This window comes from Pseudochaenichthys georgianus, chromosome 4, assembly GCF_902827115.2.
Source record: "Pseudochaenichthys georgianus chromosome 4, fPseGeo1.2, whole genome shotgun sequence".
NCBI classification, from domain to species: Eukaryota; Metazoa; Chordata; class Actinopteri; order Perciformes; family Channichthyidae; genus Pseudochaenichthys; species Pseudochaenichthys georgianus.
Window position 1 is genome coordinate 24,639,025 of NC_047506.1, and position 26,072 is coordinate 24,665,096.

Genomic DNA, 26,072 nt, shown 5'->3' on the forward strand with positions numbered 1-26,072 from the left:
GGTTCCCCAGCTCTAAATATGTTCCCGCCGCCTCGAGAGATGCCTCAACACCATCCTCAAGTCTGCATAACACATGTCACACACTTATTGATTTTTCTGTCATAAACATTTTTCCGCTCACGCATCCAGGCTTCGAGCCAAGGGCGCAGCTCGAAAAAATGAAAAGAAAAACAATAAACAGTCCGTCAACTGTTCCCCTTCTGAGAGCAGCTACGGCCTCTCTCAAAGGGCGGACAATTGACGGGTCTGTGAAGGCACCACCGTCACGCGCATGCGCAGTGCCGGCTGGAGCCGTAAGGGCACCACCGCCACACGCATGCGCTGTGTCGGTGGGGATTGTCGAAATGGGGCACCACAGTGCTCAGACACCGGAGGGCCCCATAACACAACAAATAGAGACTCAAAGGGGAAGAGACGTGACATCTCAGCTGGCTCTAAGGAGCATACAGCGGGAGATACTCACGACATCTGCTTGGGTTTCTCAAGACAGTTACACGGAGCTACAGACTCCAAGTCACCGTCATCCCCCCTCGCTTCTCGGGCATTCTGCATTCGCAGGCCCGAGGAGAGTCAGCCCATATTCTGGAGAGAGAGATTCTCTCACTCCTAGAAAAGAGGGCTATATATTACCCGCCGAGCAGAGTCAGGGCGGCTTCTATTCCAAGTACTCCCTCGTTCCCTAACGGGGAGGGAACGGAATTCGGCCAATACTTGATTTGAGGGCTCTGAACAAATATCTAAAAAGATATAAGTTCAGAATGCTCACTCACACATCTCTGCTGCGGCTCGTGCGACAAAACGACTGGTTTACATCAGTCGACCTGAAAGATGCGTATTTTCACATCCCAGTATATTACCCACACAGGAAATATCTGAGATTCGCATTCCAGGGGATCTGTTACGAATACAGAGTACCCCCCTTCGGTCTGTCTCTCAGTCCAAGGGTGTTTGTACGATGTACGGAAGCCGCGATAGCCCCGTTAAGACAACAGGGTATTCGCCTGGCGACCTACCTGGACGACTGGCTGCTTCTCGCACAGTCGGAGCAGGAGGCTGTTACGCAGACAAATGTCCTCGTAAAGCACCTGCTCAACCTGGGTTTCATAATAAACACAGAGAAGAGCATGTTGTGCCCCGCGCAGACTATACTCTTCCTGGGTTTACGCCTCAACTCGGTGCCCTTTTCAGCTCGCTTGTCAGCGGAAAGAGTGAAAGCTTTCAGAGCTTGTCTCGCTCTTTTCCAGCTGCGCTAACATGTTCTCTTCAGATCATTCTTGCGATTGCTGGGGCTCATGGCGTCAGCCATCCTGGTGGTACGACTGGGAGGCTTACACATGAGGGAGTTTCAGCGCTGGGTGGCCGCCCTAAAACTAAACTAGAGTGATGGTTACTGTGAAATGCGTAAGGGCACTGCGTCACTGGCTGCACCCGACTTTTCTAGTACGAGGTGTGCCTATGGGTGCTGTCCTTTCACGGAAAGTGGTCACCACGGACGCATGTCTGACAGGTTGGGGAGGTATTTATGAAGGTCGCCCGGTGAGGGGTCTCTGGAGCAGAGACCTCCAGCGGGCGCACATAAATTACCTGGAGCTTTTAGCGGTGTTTCTCACCCTAAAACGCTTTCTGACTTTCCTCAGGGGACATCACGTCCTCGTGAGGACAGACAATACGACCACAATATCGTATATTAACCGCCAAGGGGGTTTGCGTTCTCTCCAGTTACACACACTGGGGCACAAACTTATCCTATGGAGCGGTAGACGTCTCCTCTCTCTGAGGGCGACGCACGTACCGGGAGTGATGAACCTCGGGGCAGATCTACTGTCCAGAGGTGCACCACTCTATGCAGACTGGACTCTACATCCAAGGATTGTGAGCCAGCTGTGGGTGCGTTACAGCAGAGCCGCGGTGGATCTGTTCGCATCAAAAGACAACGCTCAGTGTCAGCTGTTCTTTTCGATGCGTGAAAAGAAAATGCACCGTTAGGCGTGGATGCACCGTTAGGCGTGGATGCACTCGCGCACAATTGGCCCCCGGGCCTTCTGTACGCGTTCCCACCCCTGGCTCTGATACCTCCAACTCTGGCCAGAGTGAGAGAGCAACGCCACACACTTATTCTGATAGCTCCGCACCGGTCAGCTATGTACTGGCTAGCGGAGATATATCAGCTGCTGTGCGGGCAGCCATGGCAGCTCCCACTATGCAGGGACATACTGTCCCAAGCGGGCGGGGTGATCTTTCACCCACACCCAGAGCGCTTGGCTCTATGAGCCTGGCCCGTGAGTGGTACAATCTGAATACAGTGTGACATGAAGCTGACCCTGGCAGCTGCCAAGCGAGCCAGTGGCACTCATGCGCTATCTGTACAGTCTTCAGGCACTCGGTTCGCCCCAGGGCAAACAGAGTGTGGTTGAAGCCCAACCCTGCCTTTATCTTAAGGCGGTTGGTTCCGGTACCACATTTGACATTGAGACATCCTCCCCGCCACTGTATTGCTCCGGGGAACAGTGGCCGGATTTGCCGTGTCCAGCCCGTGCTTTGCGCACGTACAGGGACAGATCAGGGGTGCTTCGTCATAATGACCAAACCCCTTGTGTCCTGGGCTAACCCTTATAAGGGCAAGCCTGTTACTAAGCAACGGCTCTCCCACTGGTTTGTGGAAGCAACTGCTTTTGGGCCCATACGAGTCAGAGTTTGCAGGCACCCTCGGGTCCGCGAGCTCTTTTGACTCAGGGTCTGGCTGCATCCTGGGCTCTGTCCAGGATGTCTCCCATCCAAGACATTGGTGCAAGAGGCGAGCTGGTCCTCGCCGCTCACTTTTGTCCGCCTCTTAACAGTCTGGACGTTCTACTCCCAGTGTGACTCAAGCAGTGCTGGGCACCTAGTTGAGTCAGAGCTCTACCTGTTAAAGTTCTGGTTGGTTTGGTGATTTTCGAGATAAGCTCGTCTGGCAATACGGGAGCTACAATTTCCCATAGTGAGACATCGAACGGAGTGTTATGAATGAGAACTATAGGTTACTTACGTAACCCCAGTTCTCAGAGTAACATGAAGTGAGATGTCTCACCAGACGGCCCTCCTTGCTATGGTGAAGCGAGAAGAGGTGCTTATTTTGAATGACGCATGCGTCGTGGCGCAAGTTACTTATAGGGGGTGGATTCCCTGACGCTGACGTCAAGATCACCAGCCAATCAGGATTGGCGTAATGAGATTGATGCTTCTGTTTGCTCCGCGATGAGGTGCATCCCATAGTGAGACATCTCACTTCATGTTACTCTGAGGGCTGGGGTTATGTAAGTAACCTATAGTTTTCAGTCGGGAAAAAAGTGGTTGCTGACCAAAATTGCCTTCCTGACAAACAAGCCACATTTGTGGCTTAAGAAAAATGTATGATCTGCTACTGTTCACATTCATTTGGTTAGAAATAAATACGGTAGAACTAAAACCTTAAAGAATAAGAAACTAGAACCTTCAACCCCTTCCAATAACAAAGGTTATTTGATGCAGTTATGAAATACTTTATGCATTGTAATTAATAAACACACAAAATAAAAATGTCAAGTGCCATAAGTGCATTTTACAAAACTGGAAATCAAATGGAGCAACCCACAAGAATTAAAAGCTATTATCTTTAAGAAACCCTTTTTTCGGTAATATGTAATGTAAGAAACAACAATTCCCGATAGACGTTGTTATATACTGTATTTTCATATGGCCATTTATCAAATTTCCATATATGTCTATATATAATTTTTCATTGTTACAGAGTGTCTATTCCACTAACCTTGGTCTGACATTATCCTGCTTCATGGGAGCCAAAATAGCCCTCAACCTAATTCATCCCTGAGCTCCTTTTCACTTCCCTGTTATCTATAGACAGGTGATAATGAGGGGCCCCAATCTCAGGATCCACTGTATTTCCTCTGTACGGTGGCTAATAAAGTGGAGAGCATGTGTGTGTGTGTGTGTGTGTGTGTGTGTGTGTGTGTGTGTGTGTGTGTGTGTGTGTGTGTGTGTGTGTGTGTGTGTGTGTGTGTGTGTGTGTGTGTGTGTGTGTGTGTGTGTGTGTGTGTGTGTGTGTGTGTGTGTGTGTGTGTGTGTGTGTGTGTGTGTGTGTGTGTGTGTGTGTGTGTGTGTGTGTGTGTATGTTTAAAACTTTCCAAGTGAAAAGGCTGATGTCAATATGATGGCATCCTGACACACACACGCACACACACACACACACACACACACACACTCACACATAAACACACAAACTGGGAGTAACAGTAAGAGAAAGGTGTCTGTGACTTTCACTGTGTGTTTGTGTGCGTGTGCGTGTGTGTGTGTGTGTGTGTGTGTGTGTGTGTGTGTGTGTGTGTGTGTGTGTGTGTGTGTGTGTGTGTGTGTGTGTGTGTGTGTGTGTGTGTGTGCGTGCGTGCGTGCGTGCGTGCGTGTGTGTGTGTGTGTGTGTGTGTGTGTGTGTGTGTGTGTGTGTGTGTGTGTGTGTGTGTGTGTGTGTGTGTGTGTGTGTGTGTGTGTGTGTGTGTCTTAACCGTTTTCACTATCACAGCTGCTACCCTCCAAGTGACCCATGTCATGGCAATTTATTAGGGAATTATTCAAATAAGTTATTATAACTATCCCAGAGCTATATGCAAATTCACCAAAATAGATTAATGAACTGACATCGATGTCACTTGTTGGATGGGGGGGTTAGAGCAGCAGTGACTGAGTGAGAACACCTCACTTTTATGTGTTTGCATACCCATGTCATGGCAATAGCAACACACATACAGTCGGCATCAAGTGACACAGCAAAGACTATTCTGGGGTCATGTGATTAGCTCTTTACCCCTTGTGATTGGATGACAGCTGCACCGTGGTGGAGAGGGCACGAGGGGTCTTACAGCGCCAGGAGAAACACACGCAAGCATGCAGACACATATTTACACACACATACACACACTTAAGTAATCCTCGGGGAGTAAAAAGAGCCTGACTTCAAGCGCTCTGGGCATGTCTCTGTTTCTCTAGCGGCTTTTAATCACCGGGATCCTTTGAGATTGAGCTCAGCTGTTAAAAAACTGCTGTCGTGCAAAAGTAATTCCAATCGTGGTGTTCGTTCACCCAAAACACAAAAAAGCATATCTCATATATATTTGTGCAGGTTGTGTGATTCAATGCTTAACTTTCTTTCAAAGATATATGAAAATAGCTTACACTGAAATACCAGCAATTATTTTTATGTTCTACCTAAAAGAAAAAAATAGTGTATGTTTTGCCCAACTACATTTATAAAGTTCTTCTCACCTTGATGTGCCCTAAACAAAATTATTCATTTGTTTTCGTGTTTTAAATACCATTTACTTCTATTTGATTTAGATAGATATCTATCACAGATCACAAGCAAATAAAACATCACTTGGGTCAATTAGAAAATCTGTTTTTTGTGTGATTTGTGTGAATGTTATAGTCTAAATCGCAAGTAAATGCAGCTCATTCTAAACGTGCCTCATCTCACTTGCTGCAGTTCTGGCCTTGTTGAGCCCTTCTTTGTGGTTGGGTGTTTTGCATTAATTTTACCCATGGATGCTTCAGTCATCCGCTGGGCATAAATAGCAGCTGAAACGGAGCCTGAGTGCATTCAGATGTAGCAGGGGAGGAGAGAGTGGGAGATAGGGAGACAGAAAAAACAGAGGTGTCTGTCTGCTGGGTTTCATCAACTCTGTCCATCTCATAATCTCTACACGACACACACACACACATTCATGCAAACACACACAGGCTCATTCCATCACACACACACACACACACACACACACACACACACACACACACAGTCTGTCTGTGTGTGTGTGTGTGTGTGTGTGTGTGTGTGTGTGTGTGTGTGTGTGTGTGTGTGTGTGTGTGTGTGTGTGTGTGTGTGTGTGTGTGTGTGTGTGTGTGTGTGTGTGTGTGTGTGTGTGTGTGTGTGTGTGTGTGTGTGTGTGTGTGTGTGTGTGTGTGTGTGTGTGTGTGTGTGTGTGTGTGTGTGTGTGTGTGTGTGTGTGTGTGTGTCAACGGTGAATAGCGTTGAGAGACTAGTGGACAAGCAGAGTATTCTTCCTCCTATTCAGAGCAACCCGTTAGGGACCGGCTGTTGCCCACAGCAACAACACTTTGCTGCGGATACGTACTGAATGTAAACATTCTCCGTCCCTTGCTCTCTCATTGGTCAAGAACAAAACCTGATTATGGCAGCGACAGAGACAGACGGACAGGGAAAGGGAGCGCAGAGTTGTAACAAAGTTTTCCGCTGTTCCCTCTGAGAGTTTGCTCTCTCAAAGACTCAATCGAACATCAGTTGTTTGTTTGGCTAGCCGCTGTGGCGCCTCACAAAATAAACTGGCCCCACACCACCACCCTGACACAAACTAGCAATTTCATGATGAACACACAAAGTGAGAATGGCAGGGGGGCTACAGGCACTTGACATATCTGTTAAAACACCAAAATCACCACAGCTGTCACATTGATTTACATTCTGCAAGCATCCACAGAGCTTATTACTGCTAAATTAAAAATGTATTAATCAAGAGCACTTCTAATATCGATATAAATTAAAATACTTTTCTAGGCCTATATTTTTTTTCCTGATATTCTGGCAATGAAAGTGTAAAACAAATGTGTTAATTCCCATTGTGTGGTGGTGTCTTTATTATTACTTGTTTAGTTTAACCAACAGTCCAAAATGAAATGTTTAATTCAAGTGATAGAAACAAAAAAGCAACCAAAGAATCTTTCCTATGTGTGCTCATACAAAAGAGACAATTGACCCACTTTGAGGATTCAAATTCAAGAAAAATACAGTTGAGTGAGGAATAAAAAAAAACATGTCTGCCTCCATTCATAATTTGCTCTTTTGCCACGCCTTCATCATGCAACAGACCGTGTTTTTCAATTTCACAATACTGTTTTCTCTTCAACTGTACAGCACATGCAGTGATATGTGTATTCTCTATCCACCCCCCCCCCCCTGCCTCACCTTGGTAGGCCTTGGTGTGTCCAGCGATCAGGTACTTCAGCTCGAAGCTGTACGATCGCATCTTCTGCTGCGTCTCGCTGCGAACAGCCGCCATGTAGCTGTCCTCCATCTTACTGGTGCAGCAGCTGGGCCCAGGGTGGACACACACGCGGAGAGACTCATCTAAAAGAAAAGAGGGAATAGAAACAGCTTGAAAACAACCCAAATGCTTCCATTTTGTACTGACCCCGAAGGAGGCTCTAATGGCTGAAATTAGTAGTCCTGTTTCTAACTGTTACTGTGACTCAAAAGCCAGAAGTTATTAATTCTTGACTGCCTCAGATTCCTTCAATGACTCACAACCAGAGGGAAAACTTTTTGTCACTACTCCAGGCAGACTGTTTTGTGACTATGCTTCAGGCTTGGCGTTATTTTCCATCAGAGAAATTCAATCTTAAGCAACACAGAGCTGTGTCATGAAGTCTTTCTAGCTTTCTATAAACATTGAACTTGAACTTTAGTTAGAAAATTGTGTAGGCGTATTCATCAAGTTTCTAATGAATAGAAGCAATGACATATCTGTACAAAGTTCAATATGTTTTCCGAGAATCAATCTTAAGAATCTCTTTCACCAATACACATCTGGGTTCTTTAAAAGCTATTCAGTGGTAATACAATTTCTAAAGGTTGTTTTGAGAGTCAACACAAACTCTATATGCTTTCATAGAGATGGGTTCATCGTTATCATGTGAGATGTGACGTATGTATACAATTTCACTCACATGATAACAGGTGGTCGTACAGTATGTGTGTGGTGGGATTTTAATCCCTGTCTCGTGTGTTAAATGTTGAACATTTGTATGTGGAAGGTCAGTAAGTTAATGTGACCTCAAGCTCAATTATTCATAAACTGATTTTAGGACAGGGGTGTCCAAACTACGGCCCGGGGGGCAAATGCTGGCCTGCAAGCCATTTTGAATTGGCCCTCAGCTAATTCAAAAAGTATAATGAAATATGGCCCACAAATGAAACTTTTGCTTGTCTTGTACTTCTTAAAAATATATGTAAATGTATATTACACAGTATTCATGTGTTAATAGCAGAGGCTACTCAGTATTGGCATATCCAGCCTTGCAGTGGGGTGGTTTGTGAACTACCTCTCTGAAAGGTCCCAATGTGTTCATTTTGATGGACTGTCTTCTGAGTGGTTAAACATTTCTAATGGTGTACCACAAGGTTCTGTTTTAGGACCACTTTTATTCTCCATATATATTAACAGTTTAGGTGATAATGTGGATGAAGCTACTTTACATTTGTATGCGGATGATACTGTAATGTATTGAATGAATGACAACTGTATTACAGACTCAGGGTCCAGATAAAAGACAAGGCATTACATATAATAAATTACATACACAGCATAAAAAGAATTCATAGTTTAAGAATAATTTAAATCAGTGTCCTACAAAGAGACAACTATACCAATGTCTCCACAGCTGCGATTGGTAGCATGTAGTCCTAAACCTTATGTTCGATAAGGCCAAGAGGATTTCATTATCAGAGTCATTAAGCCGGCAAATACATTTATACATAAGATTTCTTAAAACAGCTTGTAGAGTATTGACTCCTGCAGTGCAGCCACAAACATTTCACTTGCACTAGACCATCGAGGTCTCTTCAGCAATATTCTCATGGCATCATTATAAGCTACTTGAAGTTTCCGTAAACTTGCTTTTCTGTAGTTTAACCACAAATGTGCTGTATAGAGCGGTGTGCAATATGCTCTGAACAGAGACATCTTCACTCAAGTACTGTGCAGGTCCCTCCATTAAAGAGGCTGTTGTTAAATTACAGGCTGTTTTTAACACTATTCAGACTCAGTTCTCTGAATTAAAGCTTCTTTTAAATGTGGATAAAACCAAGGTAATGCTCTTTTCAAAAGCAACAAAGATACCAGAGCCTGTTCTTGATATTGTAACTACGCAAGGAACAAAACTTGAAGTTGTTGCCTGTTACAAATACCTTGGTATCTGGCTTGATGATTGTCTTACTTTTAAACTTCAGGTCACTAATCTGCTTAAAAAGCTGAGGGTTAGGCTAGGTTTCTTCTACAGGAACAAGTCCTGTTTCTCGCTTGAGGCCAGAAAAAGGCTAGTCACTGTGACCTTTTTACCTGTGCTGGACTATGGTGATTTGATATATATGAATGCACCTGCCCATTGCCTGGAAAAGTTAGATGCTGCGTATCACAGTGCTCTGAGATGTGTTACTAACTATAAAGCACTTACTCATCACTGTACCCTGTATGCCAAGGCAGGTCTGCCTTCACTAACTGTACGGAGGCTCAGTCATTGGTACATGTTCATTTATAAAGCCATGTTGGGTAAACTACCTTTTTATATCTGCTCTCTGATCTCTCGACGAATTGAAAGTACGTATTGCCTGAGATCTCATGATGTTGTTTTATTAACTGTGCCAAGTGCTAGGACTGTCTTAGGGAAGAAAGCTTTTATATGTGCAGCTCCACTAAATTGGAACAGTCTGCAAAACTGAGCACTTTGGTTCCCCTGCATCATTTTAAAACTCGGCTGGGTGACATGCTGTTTGATACTCATGGTACCTGTCACTGTAAATAGAGTTTTGAAAACTGTACCCTGTACATTATGTTGTATGTCATCCTTATTGTTGTTCTGTTGTTTTTATGTTACATGTGTAACTAATGTCCTGTAGGTCACCCTTGAAAAAGAGATCTTTTGATCTCAAGGGGCTTTCACCTGGTTAAATAAAGGCTACAAAACAAAACAAATAAGCCCACTTTCAAATGAATTCCATCAATTAAAGTTGAAAACATTTTCTAACAAATCTAAGTTGATAAAAAAAAGCCCAATAACTTATTTCTATAACCAGCTCAGAATATACCCTTCATATTTCCTCTTATGAGAAATCTGAGGCTTCTGTTTTAAGGAATGAGCTGCAAACTAAATAAATGAAACCCTCTGGAGAGTTGTGATGTTGGCTGTTTTTTCTTAAAGGTCCCATGACATGCTTTTCTGGTTATTACCCGTCCACTTGTGTGATATGTCACAAACCCTCAAAGTACACCCTGTAGCGAGTAAAACTCTAACACAGAAAAGCCCTACCTATGCTGCCCGAGAACGCCTCGTTGGAGATTTCTCTTTTTCCATTTTTTTCTTCCTGGTCATAGTGACGTAACGGCTCCTCACACACACACACACTCAGTCAGCCTTATATTTTCTCAGCCGCGGATCCACGGACTCACAGACCCCACGCAGCAACCAGGAAACAACACCAGTAATCCAGCTCACACTGTCCGCTCCTCGAGCCTCAAAGGGCGGAGCAGCGAGCCCCGCAACGTCCCGCCAACACGGCACCCAGACCCAGCACGCAGCATTCTCATCTGTTTGTCATTACTGGTGTCATTTTATGGTTGCTAACAACCGCCATTGTAAAACGTAATCACTGATGTTCCGCTGTAACGGTGGTGGACTCATCAGAACAGAGTGGGTGAGCTGACCAATCAGAGTACAGTGGGCTCACAGGGAGGGGAGGGCAGGAGCTCCCACAAGCCGTTTAGGACAGAGAGTGAATACATATCCTACTATCATTCTTCACTTTAACGGCGTGAGAGGACGCTGGCGCTGACTGTTCGCCGCTTCTCTGTCCGAAAATCTCGTCTTTCTTTGTGTTAATCTAAGAGTTTCTGACCACTTTCTACTGCTATAGTTTTCTAACTATTCTGTGGCTTTTGTGTTCTGATCTGGACATATTTGTTACACCCGATTGCCATTTTTGACGGAAGCTTTGGTTTTCTACCCTGCTACACCTGCCATTGTAGCCCACCTGCTAACGCTGCTCCATCCATCAAATAACCAGCCCCACTCTTCGTCCTGCCCCTCCCCGTGGGCCCTGACTCTGGTTCTTTAAACCTCCCGCTCCTACCGGTCCCCCCATCTGCTGTAAAGGACAGCCTGCAACTGACCTCTCATCCTGTCTGACGGCTGCCAACAGCTCCACTTTCAGCGCCGCTGGTCTACAACCATAGCCAGCGCTGTGCTAACGCTAGCACATCCTACCGTGGCACTACGATGTTACGATACTCTGTCTCCCAACTTTTCTCAATAACTTTTCTGCGCTTCCTCTAAGCTTGTCTGTCATCAATTGCCTCGGGCTTCTACGCAGACCGAGGTATGTCCATAGAGGTTCCAAACGCAGATTTGTTTACTCCCAGTCCGGAAAATCATCTATAACATCTATCTGGTCAACTAACCGCCATGTCCCACAACTGTCATGTCATCTGAGCGCATTTATTACTCCATATTATACACCCACCACTGGTCCGTTACAATCCCGGCTGTACCGAAAACCTGGAGTGGATTCCACTGCCCTCTTCTCAGAGCTGGTCCAAATTCCTGGAGTGGATCCCACTGCCCTCTGCTCAGAGCTGGCCCAAATACCTGTAGTGGATTCTACTGCCCTCTGCTCAGAGCTGGCCCAAATACCTGGAGTGGATTCCACCGCCCTCAACCACCAACAACTGATAATAACACACTTCCTTCAACCTCCTCTCCGCTCCTCCCCTCCATATCACATTCCTCCCCGCACTGTCAACCTGGACAACCTCTTACCTCTTCAGCCTGTGACCACACCACGCCCCTCCCACTCAACTAACATTGCCCTCCTTAACATCCGATCACTCAACAAGAAAGCCCTCATCCTCCATGAACTAATCTTGGAAACATCCCTTGATTTCCTTCTGCTTACCGAAACCTGGCAACAGCCCGATTACTTCTTCTCCCTCAACCAAACATCCCCCCCTGGCTTTAAATACATCACTAAACCCCGCTCCTCCCGCCGTGGTGGCGGCCTTGCTGTAATCCACAATCAGAACATCCAGATCACAGAACTAACCCTCCCCTCAGTATCATCCTTTGAATTCATTGCCTTCAAAGCCCCTCCCTCACTGACAGTCATCCTCATCTACCGGCCTCCTAAACCTCATCCCTCCTTCCTCTCCGATTTCACTGAATTCCTCACACTTGCCTCATCCCTCTCTCAACGTCTGTTACTACTTGGTGACCTCAACATTCACATTGACTCACCCACCTGCAAGCTGGCATCCGAATTCACAACCCTACTGGACAAGACAATTTCTCTATCACCCAACATGTCACCTTCCCCACCCATGACAAAGGACACATTCTTGATCTCGTCTGCTCTACCAAACTCCCAGTGATTGACCTCCACCCTTGCCCATTTCCCCTCTCTGACCACAAACTCATACAATTCACCATTGCCCCCCCCTCCCGAAACCCCTGCCCACCCAGAAACATCACCTTCCGTAATCTACACTCCATTGACCATAACCATCTCTCCGAACTGCTATCGTCTAATCTCCCCCTGGACGCAACCCTCAGCTCACCTGATGATCTGCTCAACCACCTCAACTCCACCCTACTCACCTCCCTCAAAACTTTAGCCCCCCTCAAAAATAAAACTGTTACTTTCAAGACCTCCTCACCCTGGTTCACACCCGCACTGCGTAAAATGAAGCAGCGAGGCCGCCAACTTGAACGTCTTTCAAAGAAATCATCCCTCACAGTCCATTACATAAGCTACAAACTCCATCTCAATGCATACAAAGATGCTCTTATTGCCGCTAAATCTGCCTACCTCTCCAACATCTTCACTGACCCCTCCCGTAACCCCAGGACCCTCTTCTCCACAGTTAACAAGCTCTTCAAACCCCGTGCTGATAACCTCCCTACTTCTACTTCCGCTACTTGCAGGTCATTCCTCCAGTTTTTCGCAGACAAAATGAACGCCATTAACCACTCCTTCTCAGCTCCATCTGATATGCAAGCATCTCCCCCAACCTCCACCGCTACCATTTCTCCCCCCATCTCCCTTGACCTCCTGACTCCTCCTCCCCAGCGCCGCCTCTCCCAGTTCAACCTGGTTACCCCACTTGAAATACTCCATCTGATTGGTTCCTCAATTCCCACAACCTGCTCCCTTGACCCTCTACCCACTCCTCTCCTGAAGTCCTGCCTCCCCGTCCTCTGCCCCTATCTTGCTAACCTTTTCAACTCCGAGCTATCCCATGGAACCGTCCCCTCTGCTTTCAAAACTGCTGGCGTTACTCCAATCCTCAAAAAACCTGGTCTTGATCCCTCCCCCCTCACTAATTACCGGCCCATCTCCAACCTACCATTCCTCTCAAAAACTCTTAAACGCATTGTAGCCAAATAAATTCACTGCCATCTCCAAACCAACAGCTTTATGAACCCCTTCAGTCTGGATTTCGTCCACACCACAGTACAGAAACTGCACTCGTCAAAGTCCTCAATGACCTCCTCACCTCTGCTGACACTGGTTCCCTCAATATTCTCATCCTCCTCAACCTGAGTGCAGCCTTCGATACCGTGAGCCACAACATCCTGCTCACCCGACTCAGGGACATTGGTATTGAAGGTATTGCACTCAGGTGGCTCCAGTCCTACCTCATTGAACGATCCCACTTCATCTCCCTCCCAAACCACTCCTCTGCCACAGCTTCAGTCACCCAAGGCGTTCCTCAAGGATCAGTACTTGGCCCCCTGCTCTTCATCATTTACATCCTCTCCCTCGGTCAGATACTTCGCCACTTCAACCTCGACTTCCACTGCTATGCTGATGACACTCAGATCTACCTCAGCATCAAATCCCTCCATAACCCACCCCTTACCCACATTGATTCCTGTCTGACAGCTATTAAAACGTGGATGCAACATAACCTCCTCAAACTGAACAGCAACAAAACAGAACTCCTCCTAATCGGCTCCAAATCCACCCTCAGCAAGGTCACTAACATAACTCTCACCATCGATGGCACCATTGTTTCCCCCTCCAATCAGGCACGCAACCTCGGCGTAATCTTTGACCCCACCCTCTCCCTCGAACCTCACATCCGCCAAACAGTCAAAACCTCATTTTTCCACCTCCGCAATATTGCAAAAATCCTACCTACTCTCACCCGCCCCGCAGCCGAACGACTAATCCATGCCTTCATTTCCTCCCGCCTTGACTACTGCAACTCACTTCTTTACGGCATCAGCACTACATCCCTCAACAGACTCCAACAGGTTCAAAATGCAGCTGCACGTCTCCTCATGCATACCAAATCATGGCATCACATCACCCCAGTCCTCAAAGACCTCCACTGGCTTCCTGTCTCCCATCGCATCAACTACAAAATTCTGGTCCTCACCTACAAAGCAATCCACCATCTGCCCCCCCCTTATCTCACAAACCTTCTCACTCCTTATCAACCCCCACAGTCCCTCAGATCCACTGCAGCCGGACTCCTATCCATTCCCACATCCACACTCTGTGGATGCAGCTTTGGGGACAGAGCCTTCTCAGTGGCAGCTCCTAGGCTCTGGAATTCCCTACCCCAAGATCTCCGTGACTCTGAGTCCCTCACAGTCTTTCAGTCCCGCCTCAAAACACATCTTTTCAACTCTGTCTACCCATAAGACCCCCCCCCCCCTCTCAATCAACTTCCTCTTGACTGCCTTTTTATTTTTTACATACTTGTTTGCCTGTCCTTGTTTGTCTACCCTCCCTCATACTGTCAAGCGTCTTTGAGTTGTGAAAAGCGCTATATAAATAAAATGCATTATTCATATTACTATCCAGAGATTCTGTATTAGAAACCAATGTGAGTTTGGAACATTGAACAATGCAAATCTATTCTAGTAGACCTCAACAATGGAATTATGATCAGTAGAAATGGCCATGTCATGGGACCTTTTAAGCATATTCAAGTATAAAGCATAATTTGCCTACATTTGATTGATTTTGCTAACTTATAACTGAACTTATGAGGCAATATACCTCTCCTCTAGTAAGTGGCCCAGCCCTATTACTCCTCATTACTCACAAAGCCCTCAACAACCAGCCCCCCCCCCCCCCCCCCCCTACCTCACAGACCTGCTGCACCACCACACCCCTTCCCGCTGCCTCCGCTCATCAGAAGCCAACCTCCTATCCATCCCCACACGCATCAATCACCGGACCTGGGGGGACAGAGCCTTCTCCGTCGCTGCCCCCTCCCTCTGGAACTCACTCCCACAACCCATCAGAGACTGCACTGACCTCACCACTTTCAAAAAACGTACAGAAACTCACCTCTTCAATCTGGCTTTTAATGTGTGATTGTTTTTGTATTGTTTGATTTTAATTTGACTTTATATATATTTATTTGTTGTTCTTTTCTATTCACTATATCTGTAAAGTGTCTTTTAGCACCTGTAAAAGCGCTACCAAATAAATATATTATTATTTGGCCTTCGGAGAAAAAAGTTTGGACACCCCTGTTTGAGGAGGTTAAGGAGGATTTCAAAATGTTTCTCCATCCTTCTCTTTTTAAGTTATTATTTTGGAACAAAAGCCCAACCTATATGACCCAAGAGCACTAATGTGGATATGTCCCTGAAAGAGATTATAATACAGTTACAATGACATCTCTTCCCCATTCATTCATGCATGGCCACAACAGATCGATGGACTGTGATGAGGAGGGATGATGTGTCAAGATTCTACTGTTAAAATCATTTATAATAAGCAAACATCTCAGCCTGAAAATGAAGAGGTCACCACCATGTATCGTTAACTAGCTGTTAACAATCACAAGCTAATATCAAGTTATCAGTTCCTGCAGGAACACACACATGGTTTTACAGATACAGTAACAATTTTACATTCAGTTACAGCTTATTGACTGATGTCTGGTAGAAATGTTCTCCTGTCTGCTGATTATACAATATCTGATTCATATGCATGTCCATGAACTGTATAATTATGACAAGGAGACCGTTTATGTGATGTCAAGATTAGAATAAAATGAAGCTTGTTAACCTGAGACCCGTAACATCCTCCACTTGTCTCCACTTCACTCTGGAAATCTGAAATTACTGGCAACAAAGTGACTCCATGGGATCACTTTTCTGGGTGCAGTTACATTAAACATGTTGATGTAGTTTTCAGCAATTTAGAAGTGGTTGTTCACTCAATGCAGGACTGTAATAATATGCAAAGAGACTCTTATGAGCCAGGCTAAATCTCACATGAGCATTTCGAAATACAGCATCTTTAACACCACCACTTATGTATGCTTTCAATAGTTGTTTAAGTGCTACTGGTGTTTAAGGCAAGTTTGCAACAGAAATAGCTTCCCTCCCTCAGAAGCGTTGGCCTATGCTGTAAAGTTTAGATCCCTTATATTTCACATTTCTAAAGCTATGACTTCAAACCATGCATATTAAGTATTACAACATTTCAAAGCAGGAGAGATACAAATCAGACTTTGATTTAACACTGAGTTGTGTTACTTGTATTTAAGACATCAAAAAGAGAATACATAGAAAATATAGTGATTATAAGAAAATGTGCAACGCTCAGCTAAACTACATGAATCTGCAAGTACTGAACAGCAGGTTTACACTCAATATGTATAGCATTCTTTGTTATATGTATTTCAGTGTGTGTAGTTATATATTTCCAGGTTTGAAGGAATACATTGGATAATTCACTTTATTAATGAATACTTGGTAAAAATATAGAATTTTAGGTCATTTAATACGATATTATAAATAGGTAATCAGAAAAATACATCTATTAAAATCAAAAGCAGCCATCTTTTTATATCAATTTATGATTAATTACATATAGTTTATAATGTGGACGTTCATGTTAATTAATTAATTAATAGGGGCCTACCACTACATTGTGATGTATAAACTCATCATATTTTTCATTTAAAATGTTCATCAGCAGAGTAAATATAGCCTAATACTTGTCAGATATTTCTATTAAGGGAATAATATGTTATTTTGTAATAAAAACTAACTCAAAAGTAGAACAATGTGTATACACTCAAAAGTGTGTTATTAAGATTTGCTGTTTCTCCTACAGTGTTTCCACCGGGTGTCTGCAGCGAGACTCACTGACCTGCTCCCGGCCGGTCTGGGACCAGCTCCACCGGGCCTATCTGTCGCATCATGTAGGCTGTCTTCACCTCATGACAGCTGTCCGCATCGGCTGATCCACAGCCAGGGTCCGGGAGGAAAACACAATACAACAAAATCACCCACAGCAAGTCCGCGTTTTGTAAGGCTGCACGGAACATCGCAACATGTCAGTGAGGAGATAGAAAGTCTGGCTGGTTAATATGAAGTCCTAAAAGTCCCACGGTGCAGTGTGACTGAAAAACTTCATCTGCAGCCACTATGTCTGTCTGGAGCCCACCGTGAGGCTCAGTCCCCTCCCCTCTCTGACTCTCACTCACTTTAGCCCAATTAGCCATCTTAATTGAAATGTGAACTCAATATACTTACAAATACCCTGTGCCTGTAGTTTGAAAACGCGTTTCCTATACCGCAGCTGTCAATATAACAATAACTTATTACAGATAAGAAAACGAGTAATAAGATAATGCCAATAACAATGATATGGAATGAAAGTAATTCCAATGTATACTTAGTTATGGGCCTAAAGAAACATGTCGTCAAGGTTTTCATAGATAACCTTTGCAGATATTGTCCATTAAACATGACTGATCGTTGTGAGTGAAGTGGGATTTAGGGAAACACTGTTTAATAGTGAAACGTGGGCGCCACCTGCTGGTCTTTTTGGATCATAGCAGAGGCATTTTAACAGCTCCTGGAAAAAAGAACCGCAATATAATCTAATAAAATGAGATTTTTTTCAACACAAACTCATACGTGTGTGTATATGTCCGCATCTGTACCCTGTTATTGTCTCATTATACCGCACTGTCAATGAATTAAAAGTAAATATAGTATAAGTCGTCATGAACACATCTGTCCATCAGACAGAGTGCTGCTGTGCTTCCTGTAATCATTAATGGACGTTCTCATTTCTCTAACCGCCTGCTGCTTCCCCTCCTCGGTTCCCCTCCTCAGTCAAGCTGGGGAACAATAGTCTTGCAAGGGGGGGGAAGAAGGAAGAAAAAGTGGGAAGAAGGGGGAAGAAGAAAAAGGAAGAAAAAAGGAGAAAAGAGGAAAAAAGAGGGGAAAAAAACGATTCTCCTGCTCCCAATTTCCCTTCTGTAGCATTTAAAAGTGTTTATACTTAAGTGTCTCAAAAAAAGCATGTATTTGTTTATTTCTTGAGGCGGAAAACACATCCACAAGATTGCAGGATTGAATCCCAACTCCGTCAGTATTGAAGTGTATAATATATAGAACATGAGAGGAATAAAAGTGCTTGTGTTGCATATCTTAACATTAATTAATTAGAGATATTGACTGATAAGACTTGTGTTATACAGTTAACTATTAATACATTTCTATTAAATATTAAGTAAAACTTATTTACTTCTTTCAAGTTTATTAAATACTTTTTTTAAATCAGGGGTAGTTTTTAAGTCACCGATATGGATTTTTATTGAAGCTCATTGTTTGTGTGCTGTGGATAAATAATAAAAATATAACCATTACATTAATATCAACTAAGGTATAGGTTTTATAATTATTTAGTTTTTGCCTTTCGAACAGGTGAACGAAAAAGTATAAAAATTGTAAACATAGTACTCCACTACAATTATTGGACAGACACTAGGCATACTTGAAAAAGCCAAACCTTTATTTTATGTTAGTTCAACATAATAACATTTAAAACAGTAGTAAAACGGTATAACAAAATAATGATAATAACACTCTTAAATAGAAGATAAAATTACTATATACAATTTATACATAAGATATATACACACATAACTATAAAACTGTAAACCAAACTATATACATAATTAAGTGTCAATGCTTATGGGGCGGAAACAATTCTCACTTTTTGTTCCTCATGTCCTTCAGCCACTGCTCCTTTGGCAAAGCCTCAACCAAGGGGCAGTAAACAACTCCCTTGTACTGGCTGTGTCCAGTTTCCGCTGTGCGAAACTTCCCACACTTTTTGCACGTGTTGTGCACAACCTTGCGGGTCAGCTTTCGGGTGGCTGGAGCAGGAGTAGGAGCAGGAAGAACAGAGGAGAGGCTGGCATTCGGAGCCTGTGGAGCAGCGACCTGGACCGGCACCTGTGAGGTCACTGGATTAAAAATCCAGGAGCAATGGCCCAAAGTTGGAGCAGGGAAGAGCTGTCGCTGCCGCACCATCTGAGGACCAGAGGGTGGAGCAGGGAATAGCTGCAGCTGGGGACACAGCTTTAAAGTTGCCGGTGTTGCTGTTGTGGGTGAGGCCTTCCTCTTTAGCTTTACCTGGCCAACGGTGCTACTTGGGAGGATGTAATGGTGAGCAACACCTGGCTGGGGGGGTTGCTGATTGGGGGCGAACATTGGCAGGGGGAAGAGGGTCAGATGCCACAGACAGGCGGCTAGGCAAGACCAGCCCCTGCAACACCACTGCATTGTCTTCCCTTTTAACCCTCTTATTGTGCCACTGCACCAGGGTGGTGTGGCTCACGTCCACCAGCTGCAGGGTGGTCTGCTGCATCACTGTCCCATTGGACAGAATGCGGCGCCTGATTTTCCTGTAGTCCTCCAGGATGAGATCCCATCTTGACACTGTGCCAGTCCCCCTCTTCCTGGGACTACGGTGGATAACACAGAGCCTGACAAAGATTGCCTCAATCAGGCGGCAGCAATCTGGCCACTGTGCAAGTGGGGCAGTGGTGGTGAGAGCATGCCTCTTCAAACTCTCCACCCCTGGAGTGAACTCCTGCTTCTTTTTAGGAGACCTGACCCGCCCTGTGTTCAGCCTGCTCTGATGTCTGGCAGCAAAAACCACCCTTTGATTGTCATAGTCCAGCAGGTTCTGCCACAGAGCAACTAACCTGAGAGAGGGAGAACACAGCACATAAGACAAGAATATCTCAAAGTGTGAACTTGGATATGCACAGAGGAAAAGCAGCTTGACTGTTCATGATCCTGACCTGCTGGTTTGTTAGGACCATAGTCAGCTGGTTCCTCAGCTCCACCAGACACTCTGCCAAGCTGTCCACTCGGTCCATGCCTGCCATGCCAGAGTCATCCACAGCCTGCAAAAATATAGAAAAGACAAAAATAATGTGAGGACAGTGAAAAAGGACAACCACAGCTAAAACACATAATTGCATATTGATTTATATACCCCAGACTCATCAGGAGGCGCAGAATCAAGTGCTGAAGAGACACCTGGCTGAGGCATGGAGGCTGGAGCCTGGGAGGAGGCAGAAGGTCGAGAGGCGGCAGCGGACAGGGAGGGCAGAGAGGAGGCACAAGGGTGCAAGGAGTCAGCAGCATGGGAGGAGGAAGCAACCAGGGAGGAGGAAGCAGCTGTGGAGGAGGAAGCAACCAGGGAGGAGGAAGCAACTAGGGAGGAGGAAGCAACTAGGGAGGAGGAAGCAACTAGGAAGGAGGAAGCAGCCAGGGAGGAGGAAGCAACCAGGGAGGAGGAAGCAGCTGTGGAGGAGGAAGCAACCAGGGAGGAGGAAGCAACTAGGGAGGAGGAAGCAACTAGGGAGGAGGAAGCAGCCAGGGAGGAGGAAGCAACCAGGGAGGAGGAAGCAGCTGTGGAGGAGGAAGCAACCAGGGAGGAGGAAGCAACCAGGGAGGAGGAAGCAACCAGGGAGGAGGAAGCTACTAGGGAGGAGGCCGCAGGCTGGGAGGAGGAGAGTGTTGCAGAGGGACAAGGCAAGGAGGAGATGGAGATCCCTGGGTCATCAAGGAGGAAAATTGGGACTGTGGGCTCCTCAAAGCCCTCATCTTCCTCTTCTTCCTCACCTTCATCCACATCCTCCAACATGTTCTCAGTCTCCTCGGAATCAGGGATGATTCGAAGAGGCCGTCCAGTCTGACTGAGCAAGTAGTCAACACCAAGTAGCTCTCCTGTTAAAAATCATCATATGGCAATGATAGTTGTTTAACTTAGTAAATTCACAGAGACCTTAAACCAAAAGTGTAATGAAGCCAGATATCAATGATACATACCAGTGTATTTGGCAGGCGGCCTGAAGGTCGGCACAAATGCTCGGCCAAACACCTTGAGGCTGTTGGTGTTGACCCAGTGGGCCACATCCCCAGCATGCCAGCAGTGATGCCTGCTTGCTGGTCACCGCAGCAGCCCCTCTATCCTGGTTCCACCTGTTCAGGCCTTCCAGGAGGTACAATTGGAAATTCAGTGCATTTGCACTGGTTCCTGGAAATACAAATATTTTTGCCATTGAAAAATGTTTTCCTTTTCAAACTGAATACTTATGTCATAAAGAAAAACATACACACAATTGAACCAACCTGGAATAAACCTGTTCAGGTGGAGATGGAATGACTCCAGCGAATTAGACCCTCTTGCACAGCGGTTAGCAGGATGCCACTCTTTGTGGTGGTTCCTGTCACGGTGTACAGCTGAGACTGAGGCTACAGACTGCGGGGCATTGGCAGGCTAAAACAACAGCATTCAATCTATCAATCATGTAATGCAATACAACATGTTATGTGACATCAACAGCATTAAAGCACTGTAAAAGGCATGCAAGCAAGAACAACAATAATGTTATTTTATTTTCAAATACATCACCTTAACGACATGATATCCACAGTTGGGGTGGTCTGTCTACGGGCCAGCATGGGGCATTTTTCAATCTGAAATTATCATAATTCTTTTTTAGTCTGGAGTGAGTCACTCGATTGATAATATTTGCACCAGTATCTTGTCTATTTTCAGTAATACAGTATACTTTTAATTTAATAAGTACTAACTACTAAGTAATAGGTACATGTGTTTCTATACTTTACCTTCTGATAGAGGGCATACCATTTCTGTTGCCTCGGAGCTGGTTTATTCCCCCCCTCTGAAGGCCAAACTCCAGAGTTAGCAAAGGCCTTCAGCCGGACCAGCCATTCGGCATCTCCCATCGCTTTGTGGGTTTTGGGTTTAGTGCTCATCTAAGTAAAATGTTAGTAAAGTGTTAAGAGCAAACTACAATGCAAAGCAAACAACACTGATACCATGTTATCAGTTATATATAAGAATAATAAGAATAATATGAATAATACATGTTATTTATATATTGCTTTTCCTGGTACTCACAGCAATTATGAGTGTATGTATATTGAATTACAATTAATGTAATCTTATATACAGTATAAAGCTATCTTTAATATATATTTAACAATATACTGTATCCTTCCTGCATCACATAAACACACACTTATACATCTATTCATATTATCATATAATACTGAGTTAAAGCATATCATTATATCATTTAGGTGTCATATTAACAATACACTTAAACCATGCAACGCATAAACTAACTCATAAAACACCCCGTTACCGATAGGGATCTCAAATTACAGTGGGTAATATTAAAGTTGGTTATTGTAAAACCTTAATAAGTATACATGTATACACCGCACCTATTGTCAACAACTATCGTAAGGGCTACGCTACATACAAGCTGGGGAACAATAGTCTTGCGAGGGGGGGGGAAGAAGGAAGAAGAAGGGGGAAGAAGAAAAAGGAAGAAAAAAGGAGAAAAGAGGAGAAAAAAACGATTCTTCTGCTCCCAATTTCCCTTCATTCGTGATTCATTGTCTGTTTATATGATTGTACTTTGTAACAGAATCTAAATCTTCAAAGTAACTCATGTTATCAAATCAATGAAGTTAAGAGTCAAATATTTGCCTCTGAAATGTAGTGAAGTATTAAGGAGCTTGCAAGGAAGTACATCATTGTACAGTACTTCTATAGATGTACTTCATATAGAATAGTACGTAGAATATAAGTACTATGCCAAATGTGTATGAGGATTATTGTTATGTTGTGCATTTATTATTATAATTACAACTTTTAATAAATGTATTAAAACTTAAGAACAAAGTATTAAGTAAATATAACAATAATGAAAGTGAAATATGATGATGAAATATTCAAAACAGAAACATCCATACTTGTTTTATATGTATTTATATATTTAAAACAACAGTAATAATAACAACAACAATTCCTACAATATGTATAGTAAAGTGTAAAATAAAACTATACAATAAAAACAGTGCAAAATATAACAAAGTGAAAAAGTTGCACCGGCTCACAACATGAGGTCCTTTAAGGTGCATCCCCTCTCTTTCTCCCCCATACCCTCTTTGCTCCAGCACAGCCCTCCATCCCTCATAGGACTGGCTCTCGGACTCTTTACAGTACCAATTGCCAAAGTACTGTAAGTGGGCTGGTGGCTTCCTGTCTTTGTTGCACTTTTTGCAAATGATGGCGTCTGTCTTTTTGACATATTTTCCTTTGCCTGATCCCGATGGCTCCCTCTCCTCTTTTCTTTCCCTGTTCTGCTGTGTGGTGTACGGCACGTTACTCTGACCGGATGTTAGCGCCTGAGTAACTAATGGAAATGGCATGTTGAGAAACATCATCTGAGAGCTTCCAGGCACAACCTGTGAGGGTCCAGGCACTTGAGGAAGCTGCACAGATGGTACCATCATGTATGGTGTTGAGAAGGGTGGAGTCGGTGCAAGGAAGGGAAGAGCATAGTATGGAGGTGGTGGGGGGCCCTGTGAGATGGCCACTGGTTGGGATCTCTTCTGGAGCTTTGCCTCACCAGCAGTGTTTGGTGGCAGAACAAAGGCGTGAGGCTCTGCCAGACTGCCAGGAAACAGAGATGTCCCTTTCTGCTTTGCCACAAGAAGCTGCTCAGGTCCTGCCATGGGAGCGTCAGGAGCGGGGATACCCTGCTTCAGGACCTGCTGTTCCTGAGACCTGCAGCGCCTGCTGAACCTGCGCAAACATGAAACAATCAATATTAATGAACAAAATTGAATATTTGTAATGAAAAAGAGTTGGGATTATTTTGAACAGTAAATCATTTTATTGGGTAAGTATTACAGAGTAAGTATACATGTCTTGCAGTATATGTAGTATGCTTATTTACTCACCATTGTGTGACAGTTGCAACATTCACTTCTGGGAGCTGGATGGCGGTCTCAGTCATCACCTTGGGGTGGAAAGCTGGTCTTCTTTTTGGCGGTGCCCTCCCTTCACACTGGAGCCAATTTGTGCATAGAACTTCTTGACCTTTGTTGCTTCCAAAGTGTCTGTCAAGTTGAGAATACCGTCCCGTTTTCAAAAGCGTGGTTCCATCTAGAGAATAAGAAAATAGTCATATTTTAAAAAAACTGAGAAATATTTAATAAACAAGCTGTAAAAGATTACATATTGATTCAAAGAAAAACTGATGACAACATACAATACAAGTTAAAATTGAATAAAAACAAGTACACATGCAGATTATGCATTTAAATGTAATCAATCAATCGAAATGTATAAATAGCTTATATCTTGTATGAAAAACTCGACCTTCATACTAACTATTTAATAATTTCCTCTCAATTATAGTGGAAACAGGCCTGCCTACTCAAGTACAAGTATTTCATAATATAAGGTGGAGTTAACGGCATTGTAACACGCTATGTCCTCTGCCCTTCACTGTCCCCCCCGGACTTTCATTGTTTACAGGTGAGGTTTAGTATTTAAATTAATGGTAAAATAAAAACAGGTGTCCGGTTACATTCAAGGGCTAGATTTGTTTTGCTCTTGTTTTATTTGTATATCATATCATGCTGTTAAAGCTCTCTTAAAGACTAAATTCACTTTTAAAACACGTTGGTCGCTACACCACCGGTGACGGAGAAAAAAAGGCAATAAAAGAAGCTCTGCTCGCTCCCGTACGGTCCCGTCCGAGATTCTCTCTAGCTCGTAGTTATGTTAGTCCTTAACTTAAGCTGGGTCATGTCATAAACAGGCTACTATTACTAAATTACTCACAGGCGACCGGGAAAATCAAGGTTGTATTTTCTAATTCTTGTTATTAAATAATGATTGTTATGATCTATTTTGAGGCGTACTCGTAGTACAGTATACGGGATAAACAGGTGTCAAATCGGAGTGTCCTGTGGGACACCCCGATTTCTACTTGTGAAAAGCTTGTCTATCAAATCGAGAGGTATTACTCCACTCCAGAGCCATTTAATAGAAGAGTTACGACATCTCCGTTCACTCCAATGGACCACTTTTTTTTACAGCAATGGCGGATCGTGGAGCCTCTCAATCGTTCCCCGGAAGTTAGCGCCAAGGCTGGCAGAGCTGTGGAGTTGCAGCATAATAGACCGTTCGTGACGGACTTTTAAAGGTAAGAAGAAGTTTAAAGATGTATATTGCGGATATTATCAGTACATCTGATTCAAATGAACATGTGTATTAAAGGATGTCAGTGGATTATCCCTAAATTAGTAGATTTAGGGAACGTTTACAGATAACAGATTAAGCTAGCATACCGAAGCAAGTTAGCAACACACGTTGAACAGCCTTTTAATTGTACATTCCGTTCTCTTAATGTCATTTGGTCCAACATGTTGAATTAGAGAAGAGGGGCTTCTAAACGGGATTGTATGCGGGGGTGGAGGGAGTTAAATATTAGATAAATATAACTTTGGTGCGTGTAAGAGTGAGTGTTTTTAGCAGAGCCATATTGTGTCCTTGTGATTATGTTGATTATTACCTGTCTGTATAATGTTGCAGCCCAGCTGATTCTGGATTGATGGCAAAGGGAGAGGGACTTAAGTGAGAGTGAAAACACAAGGTACGTTTAATACTACTGTTTTATATAAGTAAACACGTTATCTCCCCAAGGCAATAGGTGTGCTATATAGGTGTGTTTAACCCTTTCTCCTGTCTGTTGCTCCCTCTCTCAGCACAAGAACCAGAGGGGGGTTCAATGGAGCCCGAATACCTGCACTGAGACCCTCACCCTGCACCCTGAGTCTCAACTCTGTGTTTTTCAAGCCTTTCCCTGTTTTTTTGTATTAAACAAAACATTAAGCTTTCCCAATGGTGTGGTTTTCGTTTTGTGAAAAAGTGCAAATGCAGTGTTTGTATATAAATCACATATTTTGTTGCTGTTGGTCGTGAAATTGCTCCTGCTGACTTGAGCCAGCCATTTTTTCCTCCGCTCTGTGTCAGTGGGGAAGCCGTACATTCGTACTCCTTTCTCTGAGCGATTTGAGCA

The 26,072-nt window shown here is 44.1% G+C and overlaps 1 protein-coding gene across 3 annotated transcripts in view; it reads right to left on the reverse strand.

Annotated features, from left to right (window-relative positions):
* Positions 1 to 17,278, reverse strand: part of LOC117444950 (glypican-5-like) — a 120,970-nt gene extending 103,692 nt beyond the window's left edge. For all 3 annotated transcript variants that reach the window (XM_034080336.2, XM_034080335.2, XM_034080334.2), the window contains exons 1-2: positions 16,997 to 17,278; positions 7,007 to 7,168 (exon numbers count right to left, since the gene is read on the reverse strand). In XM_034080336.2, coding sequence (XP_033936227.1) covers positions 7,007 to 7,168; positions 16,997 to 17,174 — 340 coding nt within the window. In that variant the 5' untranslated portion in view covers positions 17,175 to 17,278. The remainder of the gene's footprint in view (positions 1 to 7,006; positions 7,169 to 16,996) is intronic.
* Between the last annotated feature and the right edge of the window lie 8,794 nt (positions 17,279 to 26,072).